The sequence below is a fragment of the Eumetopias jubatus genome, unplaced genomic scaffold, assembly GCF_037043125.1.
Source record: "Eumetopias jubatus isolate StellerSeaLion01/CBP00866 unplaced genomic scaffold, mEumJub1_p1.0 scaffold_1, whole genome shotgun sequence".
Lineage (NCBI taxonomy): Eukaryota > Metazoa > Chordata > Mammalia > Carnivora > Otariidae > Eumetopias > Eumetopias jubatus.
Genome location: NW_028274807.1, coordinates 54,170,008 through 54,183,135, shown reverse-complemented (window position 1 = coordinate 54,183,135; position 13,128 = coordinate 54,170,008). Strand labels below are relative to the sequence as shown.

General features: G+C 35.2%; 1 protein-coding gene across 7 annotated transcripts in view; it reads left to right on the top strand.

The window, feature by feature from the left end:
• CD47 (CD47 molecule) overlaps window positions 1-13,128 on the top strand; it is a 45,257-nt gene that overhangs the window by 29,476 nt on the left and 2,653 nt on the right. For 2 of the 7 annotated variants that reach the window (XM_028110599.2, XM_028110600.2), the window contains exons 4-9: window positions 2,659-2,766; window positions 3,942-4,034; window positions 5,072-5,164; window positions 5,963-6,055; window positions 11,611-11,642; window positions 12,992-13,016. In XM_028110599.2, coding sequence (XP_027966400.1) covers window positions 2,659-2,766; window positions 3,942-4,034; window positions 5,072-5,164; window positions 5,963-6,055; window positions 11,611-11,642; window positions 12,992-13,016 — 444 coding nt within the window. Of the gene's footprint in view, window positions 1-2,658; window positions 2,767-3,941; window positions 4,035-5,071; window positions 5,165-5,962; window positions 6,056-8,612; window positions 8,647-11,610; window positions 11,652-12,991; window positions 13,017-13,128 lie in introns of those variants that run through there. The other 5 variants (XR_003610482.2, XR_003610483.2, XM_028110603.2 and 2 more) reach the window with 5 other exon arrangements.

Here is a 13,128-nt window from a genome sequence, read left to right as displayed (position 1 = left end):
TTGATAAATAAGAGTAAGTCTACTTAATAAAGGACTAGAAAGAATCACCAATAACAGATCCTTGAGATTATTGAGTTCTCTGGCGTCTATATCAGATTCCTGACCCTTTAGCTATACTGAAAAAATTGGCAGCTGTGTTAGCAACAAGATATTTTCTCCACACTTAGTGTGGGACCTACATCGTAAGCAAGAAAATGAATCAGAAGAAACTTTTTAAAGGTTCACTAAAGAAAACTTGGAGATACTCTTTCATTGCCTATGGTTGCATAAGTTAGACCCCACTAATATATTTGGTAGAAATAGCTGCTTAATTTAAGGAAGAGGAAGGTAGCCTTGAGAAGAAGTAGCAGTTGAACCAATTAACAGGAACAACAGTTACCTCCAACATGGAGTGTATTTATATGCCAAGGTTTGAAAAGGCCATTCTGTGGTAAAACACTCTCAATAGTAGCATTTGCTGATGGTTTATTTTTGTGACTGTCGTTGGCATTATTTTTCTCCTAGAGCTCTTCTAAGTCTGAAAAGGTGGAATTTTATATGAAGTTCACACTCTGATTTTTGTTAAGAATGATATGTCTGCCTTTTTGCATGAACATCTGTACTTTAAGGTGAATTCTTGCCACTTGATCTTAGTAGCTCTTCTGTGTGTTTTAAACCTGGAAGAGTCTCATAAATGTTTGATTGTGAAGTACATTTGAAACACAGTTTCTATTTTATAAGCCCTTTGCAGAACTTTCAAATTCTATTTAGATAACGGTATGCATAGGTCTAAATGGAAAACCTGACATATGTCTAGACAAAGTTGTTTTTTTTTAACCGTATTTGTGCCTTTTGTGACCTATACTTGGAATTTCCTCCTAGACAGTGTTTGAACTTGGAGAATAGGAAAGATGTGAAAATCTGTCCCTTATAATAAGTCAGGAACATGACTGAGTCATAGTCATGTAAGTTTCAAGGCTGGATGGATCAAATGAAAGCTTGGGGAACTTGCCAGATTGATTCTCACTCTTTTCTGATGAATGTGGATTCGGTTATTCAGCTTCAGGATGGATTATTGCTTAGCCCTCCATCTCCCCCTAAAGAGAATAAAGTTGAGGTTACAATCTAAAGGATGATTGCAACCTAAAATAGGTAGAGTTGTAAAAAAAATCTTCAGGTGCCTGCATCATACCTTAAGATCTTAACTATAGATTATAATGGAACCCTAGGTTTTAATAACTTATATGTAGATTTTGTTATGGTCATTTAGGGGTTTATTTATTCTTTTTAGTGTATTTGACCTGTTTGTCATTTTAACGGAGGCAAGTTAAATGCTAAACACATTTAAAAATCTTTCCCTGAGGACACTCATCGATTAATGGTGTGGAAAATATCGTGTGTATGAAACAGCAGAATTTCAGTCAGTATCAGTCTGCTTTTAGGTTACTTTTATCAACTTTCTTGGTGAAAAATTAATTTTAATATTAACCAAAACAAAACCCAAAAGGTGAATATATAGGAAAAGAATACAGTTAACCCTTGAACAATATGGGTTTGAACTCTGTGGGTCTGCTTATATGTGGATTTTTTTTATGGTTCAATACATACTATAAATGTGTTTTCCCTTCTTTATGATTTTCTTAACATTTTCCTCTCTCTGGCTTACTTTATTATGAGAATACAGTATATAATACATAAAACATACAAAATATGTGTTACTTGACTTTATGTTATTGGTAAGGCTTATGGTCAGTAGTAGCTATTAGTAGGGAAGTTTTGGGGGAGTCAAGTTATACTCAGATTTGGCTGCACAGGGTGAGAGAGGTCAGTGCTCCTAACCCCTGTGTTGTTTAAGGGGCAACTATAATATTTTTAAGTTTATCTATTATATTCTTTCAGGGAAGGTATTAGATACTTGACAGTAGAGCTGGCATCAAAACTAGTAACATGTATGATGAGTGCTATTGAGTATTTATGGTTTATTTTCAAGAAATTATTTTAATTGAACAATTTAAGCATTTTTTACCATCAGGATATCAAGAGGGTATGATTTGTCCAGTGTTTACTCTGCTTTTTCAAAACAAAATTATCTCAAATTTCATATGCTTTCCTAATTTTATATAAGATGGAATAAAGTTCTCTTTTTCTCAATATTACTAAAATAGCCAGTTATTTCTCATCAGTGTTATGTATATCAGTTGTAAACCTCAGGCGGTTTTCCTCCTCAGGGAACATTTAACAATGTCTGGAGACATTTTTGATTGGCACCGCTGGGGGGGCTGTTAACAGCATATAGTGAGTAGAAGCCAGGGATACTACTAAACAACATATAGTGCACAGAACAGCCCCCTGCCCCCGCACCCAAGGAGTTATCTGGTCCAAAATGTTAATAATACCTTAATTGAGAAAGCCTGATATATATAACTTCATTCCTTAAAGCGTGGGAGAATAAAGTGTCACCTTCAAATTCAGTATCCATATGTATACTACCATGACAACATTTAGACATTGACTTAATATCAAAAAGATTTGAGGTGGCTTGACATGATATGAAGGAGGTGTTCCTCAAAGATGATTCAATTACAGTAAGTTATCAGTTTGTCCTTGCACTTTATAAGTTACAGAAGTGGCTTTACTTCTTGTGATTGGGTTCATGTAATTCTTTGTTTTCTTTTTAAGCAATTAAATATAAATCCAGTCTTGTGAAGGAGAAAACCATTCTTTTATTTGTTGGTGGACTAGTGCTCACTATAGTTGTCATTGTTGGAGCCATTCTTTTTGTCCCAGGTAAGAAACACTGTTATATGAGGGAGATAGGATTGATGGAGATGAGGGGCTGGTGGGGTGGGGCGGGGCAGGTGTTAGTTTCCTAGGGCTGCTGTAACACATACCCGCAAAGTGGGTGTCCTAAAACAGTAGAAATTTTCTCACAGTTCTGGAGTACATAAATCTGAGATAAAGATGTCATGAGTCCCGTAATCCCCCCTGAGGCTCTAGGGGAGAATCCATTCTTTGTCTCTTGTAGCTTCTGGTATTTGCTGGCAGTCTGTAGCTCCTTGGCTTGTGGCACCATAATTCCAGTTTCTGCCTCCATGGTGTCTTTGTCAAATCTCCCTCTGCCTCTGTCTTACAAAGACACTTGTCATTGCATTTAGGGCCCACCTGGATACCTAGATAATCCAGGATAAACTCTTCCTTTCAGGATCCTTAACTTAATCATCCTTTGCTATATAACATAATACTCTTGCCACAGAAGTTAATATTCACGGATTCCAAGGATTTGGAGGTGGGCATATCTTTAGGGCCATCATTCAACCCACTGCAGAGGCAAACTTTATTTGCCAAGACATGGAAGTGGGAATGAATGTGGGAAGTCTGTCTGAAACCACTTGTGTTCGGAGGATGGGAATGGGGGTGGAAAGAAAGGGTATACGGCCCATGGAAAGACAGCAAAGGTAGCCTGGGACCCACAGTGTGGACTGGAGAGAGCCATTGTTGTTTTTGAGCTGAATACAGTATAGATATAATGTTTAGGAACATAAATTTGGCAGCTCTTTTTGCCTCTGGAGTTAGAACACAGGGAGGAAGGAGATGAATTCAGAAGATTACTTGCGAGAACAACTGTTTTGACTTTGGGACAGATTGAACATAGCCAGTGAAGGGAATGGCAAGAGGTGACTCAAGAGCTTCTCCCTGGAATTCTGTAAGGTAGTTGAAGAGGCAAAGCCAGTTTAAGGTTTTGACATGCTGAGACTTAGGTGGTGGCGTTTACATGTCATAAGTTTGGTCTTAATCTGAAAATAGTCATTTTATGTGAAGTTCTGGGAGAAATATATTTTTAAGCCTTTTTAGTTTGTAAGAGGAGTATTGAGACTGATACATTTAGTAAGTTTAAGTACTTTAACTTCCTATAGAGTAGGAAGTATGTAGGATAATATTTTAAATATTATTTTTATTAACAGGTGAATATTCAACAAAGAATTCTTGCGGACTTGGTTTAATTGTAATTCCTACTGTGATACTAATATTACTTCAGTACTGTATGTTTGTAATAGGTGAGTATTTGTTATAACATGATTTTGTCTGCCTTTTTCATTTCAAGAACAACATTTTTGGTTAACATATTTCTTGTATTTTTTTTTTTTTACAACTCAATAAAAGTTGGCTTATTAAAAGATTTTCCAAGCTATTCTTTGTGACATTTTCCCTGTATGGATTAAATTTAAGGTTAGCTTAGGTTTTCAAGGCATTCTGTTATTTTCTAAAAAGTAATTTTCATTTATCTTTGATGCTAGGCAGTGGATTTTTCAAATTATGTTATTTTCATGTTTTTATTACAGTTTTTTCAAGTTATAAGTAGATATTAAACATATTTTTTCTTTTTTGCTAAGACTCTCTTAAAAAAGGTTCTACAAAATAGGGTTATCAATTAAAAATAGTGGAATTATATATCTTTTTTAGTTATTGGCAAATCTTAACATTGTAGTTTTAAAAGATGATACAGATATCCAACCTATAGTTGATATAATCTTCACTGCTTTTTTGGAGTCAGTCACTAACATATTTTTGTCATTATTATCATTATTACAGTCTGTTTTTTTCTATTTGTACATTTAAGTTTTGGTCTTAGAGCTTATCCCTGGCTTGATTAAAAGTTATTAATTTGTTATAAAATCACAGATCTAGACACTCAAGACAGAGGGTTGTGATGTTTACAAGGGCGTGTTTGCATAATGGTTGTCTCCACCATAGCAATTTTATGTGCATGTGGCAAAGTCATGCATAATAGCCATTCATACTGTAAAATGCACAAGTGTGGTAAAAGCAGCACTGTTCTAAGTTTTTGGGTAAAAAGCACCAGTCCAGCTGAGCTCACTGGGGGGAAAAAAAAAAAAAAGACCGCTGAATGTATGAATCTGGAACTAACTACTTGTGTGAAAAAGCGAAGTTTAGGTCATTGGGAAAGAAGCTACCATCTGACAAGGAAATCCAGAGTCAGTCTTTGGTCACTGGATGTTATTTTTGGTTGCACAGATTACAAGGAGGTGTGATTGCTTCTTAAGTGCTCTCAACCCACTCTTTCTTCCTCTAGGTGGTTGGATTTCTCCTTTCACCATTGCCATATTAATCCTTCAGGTACTGGGCTATGTGCTTTCTGTGGTTGGACTAAGCCTCTGTGTCTCAGGTAAGGGCCATGTTCTTCTCTAGTCCCAATTTGTCTTACTAGGAATTTCTCGTGGACAGCGCTCTTCTTCCTCTTCTTTATCCACTCACCTACTGAAGGACATCCTGGCCACTTTCAGTTTTTGATGAATAAGAATAAAGCTACTATAAACATCATGTGCATGTTTTTGTGTGGACCTACGTTTTCAGCTTCATTTAAGTAAATACCAAGGAGTGTGATTGATGGATTGTTAAGAATATATTTAGTTTTGTAACAAATTGCCAAACTGTCTTCCAAAGTGGCTGTGCCATTTTGCATTCCCACCAGCAGTGAATGAGAGTTCCTGTTGCTCCACATCTTTGCCAGCATTGGATGTTATGAGCTTTGTGAGCTTTTCTTTTTTTAACTTTCATTTTTTTTCCCCCACTGAGAATAGTGTTTTCCGTATTGCCATGAGAATATTGGCTGTATATGGCCTGTGGGCTGATTATCCTAGCAGCCAAACTGCTACGCCTACATTTACGGGAGAATTTTTTTAAATAACCAGGCTCCAATTGGTTGGAACATTAGGCTTTATGCACTGTTTTACATTAATCTTGATGTGATAAGGTACATGTTATGCAAACATTTTCTTTTAATAATTTGGAGTCCTTTTCACTGGCTGAGTGAATAATGTTGAATATATAGAGATAATTTTTGTTTTTAGTAATTAGAAAAAGAATTACTGTCCTTAAAACTTGATGTATTACTGTTGGGTCTTTTAAAAAGTTCACTTATTTCATGTAGATTTCTAACATAAAATTTCACTTGTTTTTACAGAGTGCACCCCAGTGCATGGCCCTCTTCTGATTTCAGGTTTGGGTATTATAGCTCTAGCAGAATTACTTGGATTAGTTTATATGAAACTTGTTGGTAAGTCGATCTTATTTTTGTTAGCCTATGCCAAGAACTTCAAATATATAATTTGGAAAATTCCTTTGATTGGCTCTAATAATTTATGACTAAAGAAATTTATCAGTGTTTCCAGAAATGAGAAAATACCGTGAATGCAGCTATATTTTTTAAATAATAAAGTAATAAAATTGGAATGATTTGGGGGTGATGAAAGAAGAGTAGAAGTAATATGAATTAATGAAAAGTTTAGATTATAGACTAGTTTAAAAGAAAATGGCTTTGTTTTAGAATGTATAGACTTTTTTATACCACCTAAAAGGAGAGAATGTTGAGGATTCATTTTAATAGGAAAGGATTTTTAATTGGCCCATTAAAATTCATTTTAATAGGAAAGGATTTTAATTGGTTCTGTGAGAGCTAACTCTTTTACAGAGACCCTATTTGTTACTTCCTGTTCTTGCAGACTGTTTGTAGACCTTGACACCCCAAAGTAGACATGTTGAAATTCAAAATCTGTCACTTTTGTTAAAGAACAGTGTCCTCTGACTTTACTTGACTTTAAAATATTTTTAGTTAAAACTAATATAAAAACATGGAGTTTTAAAATTTAAGGCCTTACTACCTTTTTAAAAGTTTGTTTTTAAAATCCAGTATAATTAACATACAGTGTTATGTTAGTTTCAGGTGTACAATATAGTGATTCAACAGTTCTGTACATTACTCAGTGTTCATCATGATGAGTGTACTCTTTAACTTTCATCCCCATCACCTGTTTTACCCATCCCCCCCACCTCCCCTCTGGCAACCACCAGTTTGTTCTCTATATTTAAGAATCTTATTTTTTGTTTGTCTCTTTTTTCCTTTGTTTGTTTTGTTTCTTAAATTCTGCATATGAGTGAAATCATATGGTATTCATCTTTCTCAGACTGACTTCACTTAGCATTATACCCCCTAGATCCATCCATGTTGTTTTTACTACTTTTAAAATCAATTGTTAGTAAGTGGGGAGTTCGCTAATTATTTCTGAACTTCATATTTAATCTGCCAATTTTCAAATAACAGATTTCTATATTCTTATTTTTTATATATATAGGCATGTGCTTTTAGCTAGTATGTTGTCTTATTTAAGCTAAAAATGTTCCCTGTTAATTGGTTTGCATTGGTATCCCTTTAAAAAAATTTGTTTTTTATTTAAGAAGTAAAGCAAAGCAAACTCTTAAGCATTTGTCAAAATAATCAAAAGTTGCCAAATAATGGAGTAAAAAAATCAGTGTTTCTGCTTTAGGGGAACTTTACTGTGTTTCCAAAAATTAATATAAACCTTGAATTTTTATAGTAAAATAATTTTACATATGACATAATACTCTCAAAGAAATTTTACCTTTGTTTCTGAACTTCAGTTTTTGCTGACTGATGAATGAGTTCAATTTTGTTATATATTCTTTGTCTCTGGTAATGCTTATTAGATAAACAATTAAAATACTTAACTAAAATCTCCCTATCTTTGGTTCATGTGTTCTTAAGTCAGAGTCGTTTCCTCAATGAAATTTTCTTAGTTTGTGACTCGTAAGTCCATAAAACACAATGAAGACTTCTCAGCAGAATGGTGTTCATTTAGTAGCTGTCAGAAGCATCACATTATGAATATTGGTACATATTCTATTTTTGTTGAGTATTCGAATCACCATTTGTATGGTTCTTGAAGATGACACTGCTGGTATGTTGCTTCTTATGAATGCTTGAGAACAGTATGTGACCTGCAACATGATGCAGTATTATGTGTCTTTGACTGATAGTAAGCTCTTTGTTCTTTTTATTCCTCATTATCTAGATCGTCCTCCCTTTTATTCCCATGCTCCCCCAAGCCTTCCATGTCTAAAGAATGATGCTCAGTAGAGTTGCCAACAGGTCTGTAATGCTGACTCAGGTGGAAATAGGCATCAGCTAACTGCCACCTCCTGGGCCCTGCTCTCTCCCTTCTCCATCGTTTACATCCCAAAGAAGCTTGTGAAACCACACACATACTTTTTCACCTTAAAAGTCAAACTGAAAGTGAAATCTTGAAAAGTTCCCCAAATTATTTTTTCTTTATCATAGTTTAGCATATAAATATGTCACGTGTAAGTTAAGAATTTAGTCCAATTTTATTGACATTTTGAGAACATTCTAAATTAACTTTCCAAACCTTGTCTGATGCCAGAATTCAGAGGCACACCTTCGGTCAGTTGAAGGGCAAGAAGAGAAAAGGTACAGGAAAGTTGCTCTTTAGATAATGTGGTAGAATAGGAAAATTGATGTGTTTTTCTTAAAATAATAATGTGTAAATGTGAGTATACGTAACATTAAGGTTGCAAATTTTAACATTTATCAGGAGGTAAAAATTGTAAATGTTTCCAAAATAAATCTTACTCATTGCTGATGCTCTGTTTTGGAAAAGCTTAATGAATGTGTCTTGACTAAAATGCAATAAAATCCTCAGTTTGTTGTTGTTTTTGTCGTTAAAATCCAAGCTAACTCTTTAAGAGTAAGTTAATGGCCCTATGAGAATTTTAACTTTTGTTGTTTTTATTTCCAGGCTTAAATTTGTAGCCTTAATTGTTACTCTAGAAGTAAGATTTTTAAATTTCATTTCCTATGATCTTTTTAAACCGTGTTGGATTTCATTTTTTTACTGGAAGCATTTAAGTTTTGCAAAATGAAATTGGGGCTAGAAACAATAACAATGTGAGATCATACAGAAAATTAAATAGAACTAACTAAACTCACTAGAGTTAGGCTTGTTGTTTGTATGCGGCATTAAATATCCATTATATTTTATAAGAGTCAGTACTTGTTCATTTTTTGTTAAAGTCATTACCACTTAGTTCAGTATAAGTGCATATAAACGTGTTTTGTTACAAATCAACCTACTGGTACACAGAAACCATATTTATCACAACATCCTAGTTGTTTTAGAATGACATGGAATATATATATATATAATACAGTGATATTTTATAGCCCATTGTTAAGGAGAGGTGAGTCTGATATCAGTAGGAAAATTATTCCTGAAAATTTAAAACCTAGAAATACATTTATACTGTGTGGTCACATGTTTCAGGGAGAGAAGAATAAATCAAGAAGAAACCTTGCAAGGGAGCTTATATGGAACCCTTAAGGCTTGTGGTTTAAAAAATAAACAAAATAAATATATTTTATATATAATAATTTTATATATAGTAAGTATATTTATAGTTAATATATCATATAAATATATATTATATAAGGTGTGTTATATATTTATAAATATATATAAACTATATAGTTAACATATATATTTGTATATATATGTTTAACTACATACATATGTGTAGCTGTCAGTGCCTTAGGTCCATTATAGTAACAGATAAACCATAGTAATTTTGTCACGATGATCATATGCCTCTGGAAGAAGATTAGCTCAAGTGAAATTAACTTCTGCATTTTTGGGTTTTATACTATTAGAGGGAGCACAGCTGACTTTTATCCCTCTGAATCAGTGTTCTTTATAGAGCTCTTTTTCAGAATGGTCTAGCCAAAATGTGATGTTCCTTGGACCTGAGAATTGGAACTCAGAAACTATTCTTTATACATTACTGGAACAGAAAAGGAGTTACTTGGAAGTTCTTAATAATAATTCTAATAAATTTATGATCTCAAAAATGTAGGTCTAAAATATTACCTCTGACCCTTCACACCACCAGTCAGAAATTTTCACAGCTGTTTTCTTTTCCTTGATAGAACATAGAGGGCATGGTTTAGTTGAAGTAAGTTGTATATACATGTAACTACCATGATGATCCCTAACGAAGTTCTGTAATTCTGCTTGGCTTCTTTGGGAGGCTGCTAAGTGTGACTCACCCATATTCCCAACCCATTTCACTCCATACTACTATTTTTTTTTTTAAAGATTTTTATCTGTTTTTTAAGTAATCTCTACACCCATCATGAGGCTCGAACTCACAACACTAAGATCAAGAGTCACACTCTCTACTGGCTGAGCCAGCAAGGCACCCCACTCCATACTACTTTAAAAAAGTGGTTTCCTTGTTTGGCTACCAGGACTATATCACTCCCCAAGTGCCTCTAGCAAGGGAGCTTTACTTTAAAGCCACACATGATACTAACAGAGAAGGGAATCTCCTGAGAGCTGGGACACAACCAGGCCTCATAGGGACTGGAACAGTAAGCAGTTTAGGAATTGGAAGTATCTGATGCATTTCTAAGAACTGAGCCACCATGTTGCCCTCTAATAGGAGTTTGTCAATGCCCATCTGCCAGTTATACTATTGAGTTCTTCTCTGGTTCTTTCCCTACAAGCTTATCCTCCTCTTTATGGTCTTATCTTGTATTTTATATTTGTCATCTCACTGATAGTTTCTCTTACCTTTGTCTTTAAGCCTTGAGCTTCTCTCCTGGCTTGCTGTCTCCGTGTCACATTCCTTTCCATCACCAACTTTCTGGTCTCTTTCTGTTCCTCCTCCTCACACTCCAGTGGGAGAGAGAAACTTTTCAGGCTAGTCCGTCGCTGTGGTCTCTGTTTGAGAGAGCCTGTCACATTCTGGCTAGTGTGTACGTTGGCTGCCCTTGGGTAGGGTCTCACTCCCATTGCCCATCGGCTTTGGAAGCTTTGTAGGGGTGGGCATGGAGGAGGAGTGGCAGGAAGTAGAGCACACAGAACCCTAGAGCGGTCCCTGGGGCTTGCCTGAGTCTGCTCACAGTCAAATCCAGGCTTCCATCCAACCCCCAGGACAGTGTAATTGACTGTCCTGTAACATCACTGTCCTACCAACTGGCTCACAGGATGTTGCTGGTTGATGTTTTTATATATGTAGGACTCATTCTGTATTTAGGACTGGCTTGAGCTGCTCTGGGACCTTCTCACTTTGCTTTGTAAGGAAGTTCTCTATTTTTTCCTATGCGGCCAGAGTAATATTTTTTCCCTTTGTCACTTTCTTCATGCCCTATATTCCTTCATCTCCATTAACCAGTCCGTTCAGAAGCAGTGCCAAGGGTGACTTGGAAAGCTGAGAAGGAATACATAGAGAAGAAGTTGATTGTGGCTAAAACTAGCTGCTTAGAATAATTCATTGAACTCGGAAGGATCTGAATATTTTCTTTAGTTTGTTAGCTATTTGGAGCTTTGAAAACGGGAAAGATGGAAGCAGAAGAAAAGACTGGGCCACAAGGAACAAGAACAGTGAGCTAAGGACAGGCAGTGGAGTAGGGGGGTGGAGATTGGTCATTGCCACATTCTGTCCAGTTTCTGGCTGGGCTGAGTCGGGGGGGTGTAGAGTTCACAGTGGGAGTGAACAGATGATAGCATTTTTCAGCAAGAAGTATAACAAATAGCTGATTTGGGGGAAATAATAGCATGTAAAAATGAGAGAATGTAGATGTTTTATTTGATGTAGATGAATCATTTAATCATTTTATTCTGTCAATGTATATAATCATTTGCAATTAATCATTATATAGTCATTGAAATGAAACATTATATTGCCTTTATTTGTTTCATTTATTCAGTTCGTTTTCTCAATTTTTATTTATATCAGCTTCCAATCAGAAGACTACACAACCTTCTAGGGTAAGTTAAACTTTCTGAAATGAATTGGGAATGACCACTTGATGGTTTTGACTGAGGAATGGTAATTGAGATATTGAAGCCTTTTGCTCTCTGTTTAGTGGTATGACATCAGATTAAGAGAATATGGAAGTCATTTCATGACTTTGCATGAATAGATCCAACTCTGTTTTAAAATCTGTTTGGTCATTTTAGTTGCACTAGAATAGAATCAGTGATTCCTTAAGACTGTGCTGACTTCTCAAGTGACTTCTCGCTTTCTCAGAACTGGAAAGGTCATGTGTAAGAATAATGGTTATTATCTCTGCTGAAGGAAGCTGCCTCACCTGTTGGCTCCATTTGATGTGCACATACAAAGTGATATTTCAGGCTTTAAAATGAGGGAGAGGGATTCGTGTGAAATTGATTTCATTAAAAATAATCTATAAAATAAATGTAGATATTGCTGGAACATATCTGTTCTGAATTAGAATATATTTCCCTTCTTCCCTCATTTTATAAGTATTTTTCTTCCTCCATACTGTACTGTAGTTTTCACTGTGTCTTGGATACCTTAATAAGCTATCTAAGAAAATTTCGAGAAAAGGAGCAAATTTAAGAGATAAACTGAAACGGATAAATGAGCACGTGAAAAAAAACCCATGTAGAGATTGGTCATGGGACAGGCCCAAGGACTATTTTCTTGAAAGAAGGTCTGGAGAGGTCACCTTCCTAGAAAGGAATAATGGTAGCTCCACCTGGAAGGCCAAAATCGAGACTCCTGTCTGTGGCAGGAAGTGGAGATTACGTATACTCCTTAGGCCTGAAGAGCCTCAGAAGAAATGCCTGAGAGGCAAGGGGGCCTAGGGGTGAATCTTACCACAAGTGTTTATACTAAAAAGTTGAGTGCTACATTGGTCACCAACAGCCAGCAGTGTTTAAAGTGCCTCTGTTGGAGATAATCCAACCATTGGACCCTTACATCTTATCACATTTTCTTTACTTGTTACTGAATTCAGTTTGCATGATTTGAAATGATTCTGCTTTGGTCTCATCTCTTGTTTAACTCTTTTATTTATTACTGTATTGCTATTTATGTTTGCACTTTTTGAGAAGTTAGAATTTCTTGAACTAAAAGAGGCAGAGTGGGTGGGAAATTCTGCATAGAAAAAATATTAAGGTTAATACAGTTATTATTAAACTGTTAGGTAAGCTTGGCAAGCTTTGTTTTTCTAACCTTTATTACCTTATTTTGTTTTTAGACTGTAAGATTCACTCTTAACTATATAGTTTAAATATTAGAATATATAAATTTTAGTATAAAAGGACATGAAATTCCATTTTTACATAAATATATTTTAAATATTTTCCAGAAAGCTGTAGAGGAGCCCCTTAATGGTATGTGGTTATTACAAACTTGTATATTCTTCTTGATCCATTACCTGATCATAATTTGAATAGCCTCCCAAAGCAGTTAGAATGCTCTATCTTTGCCTTGGGAAAAATCTAG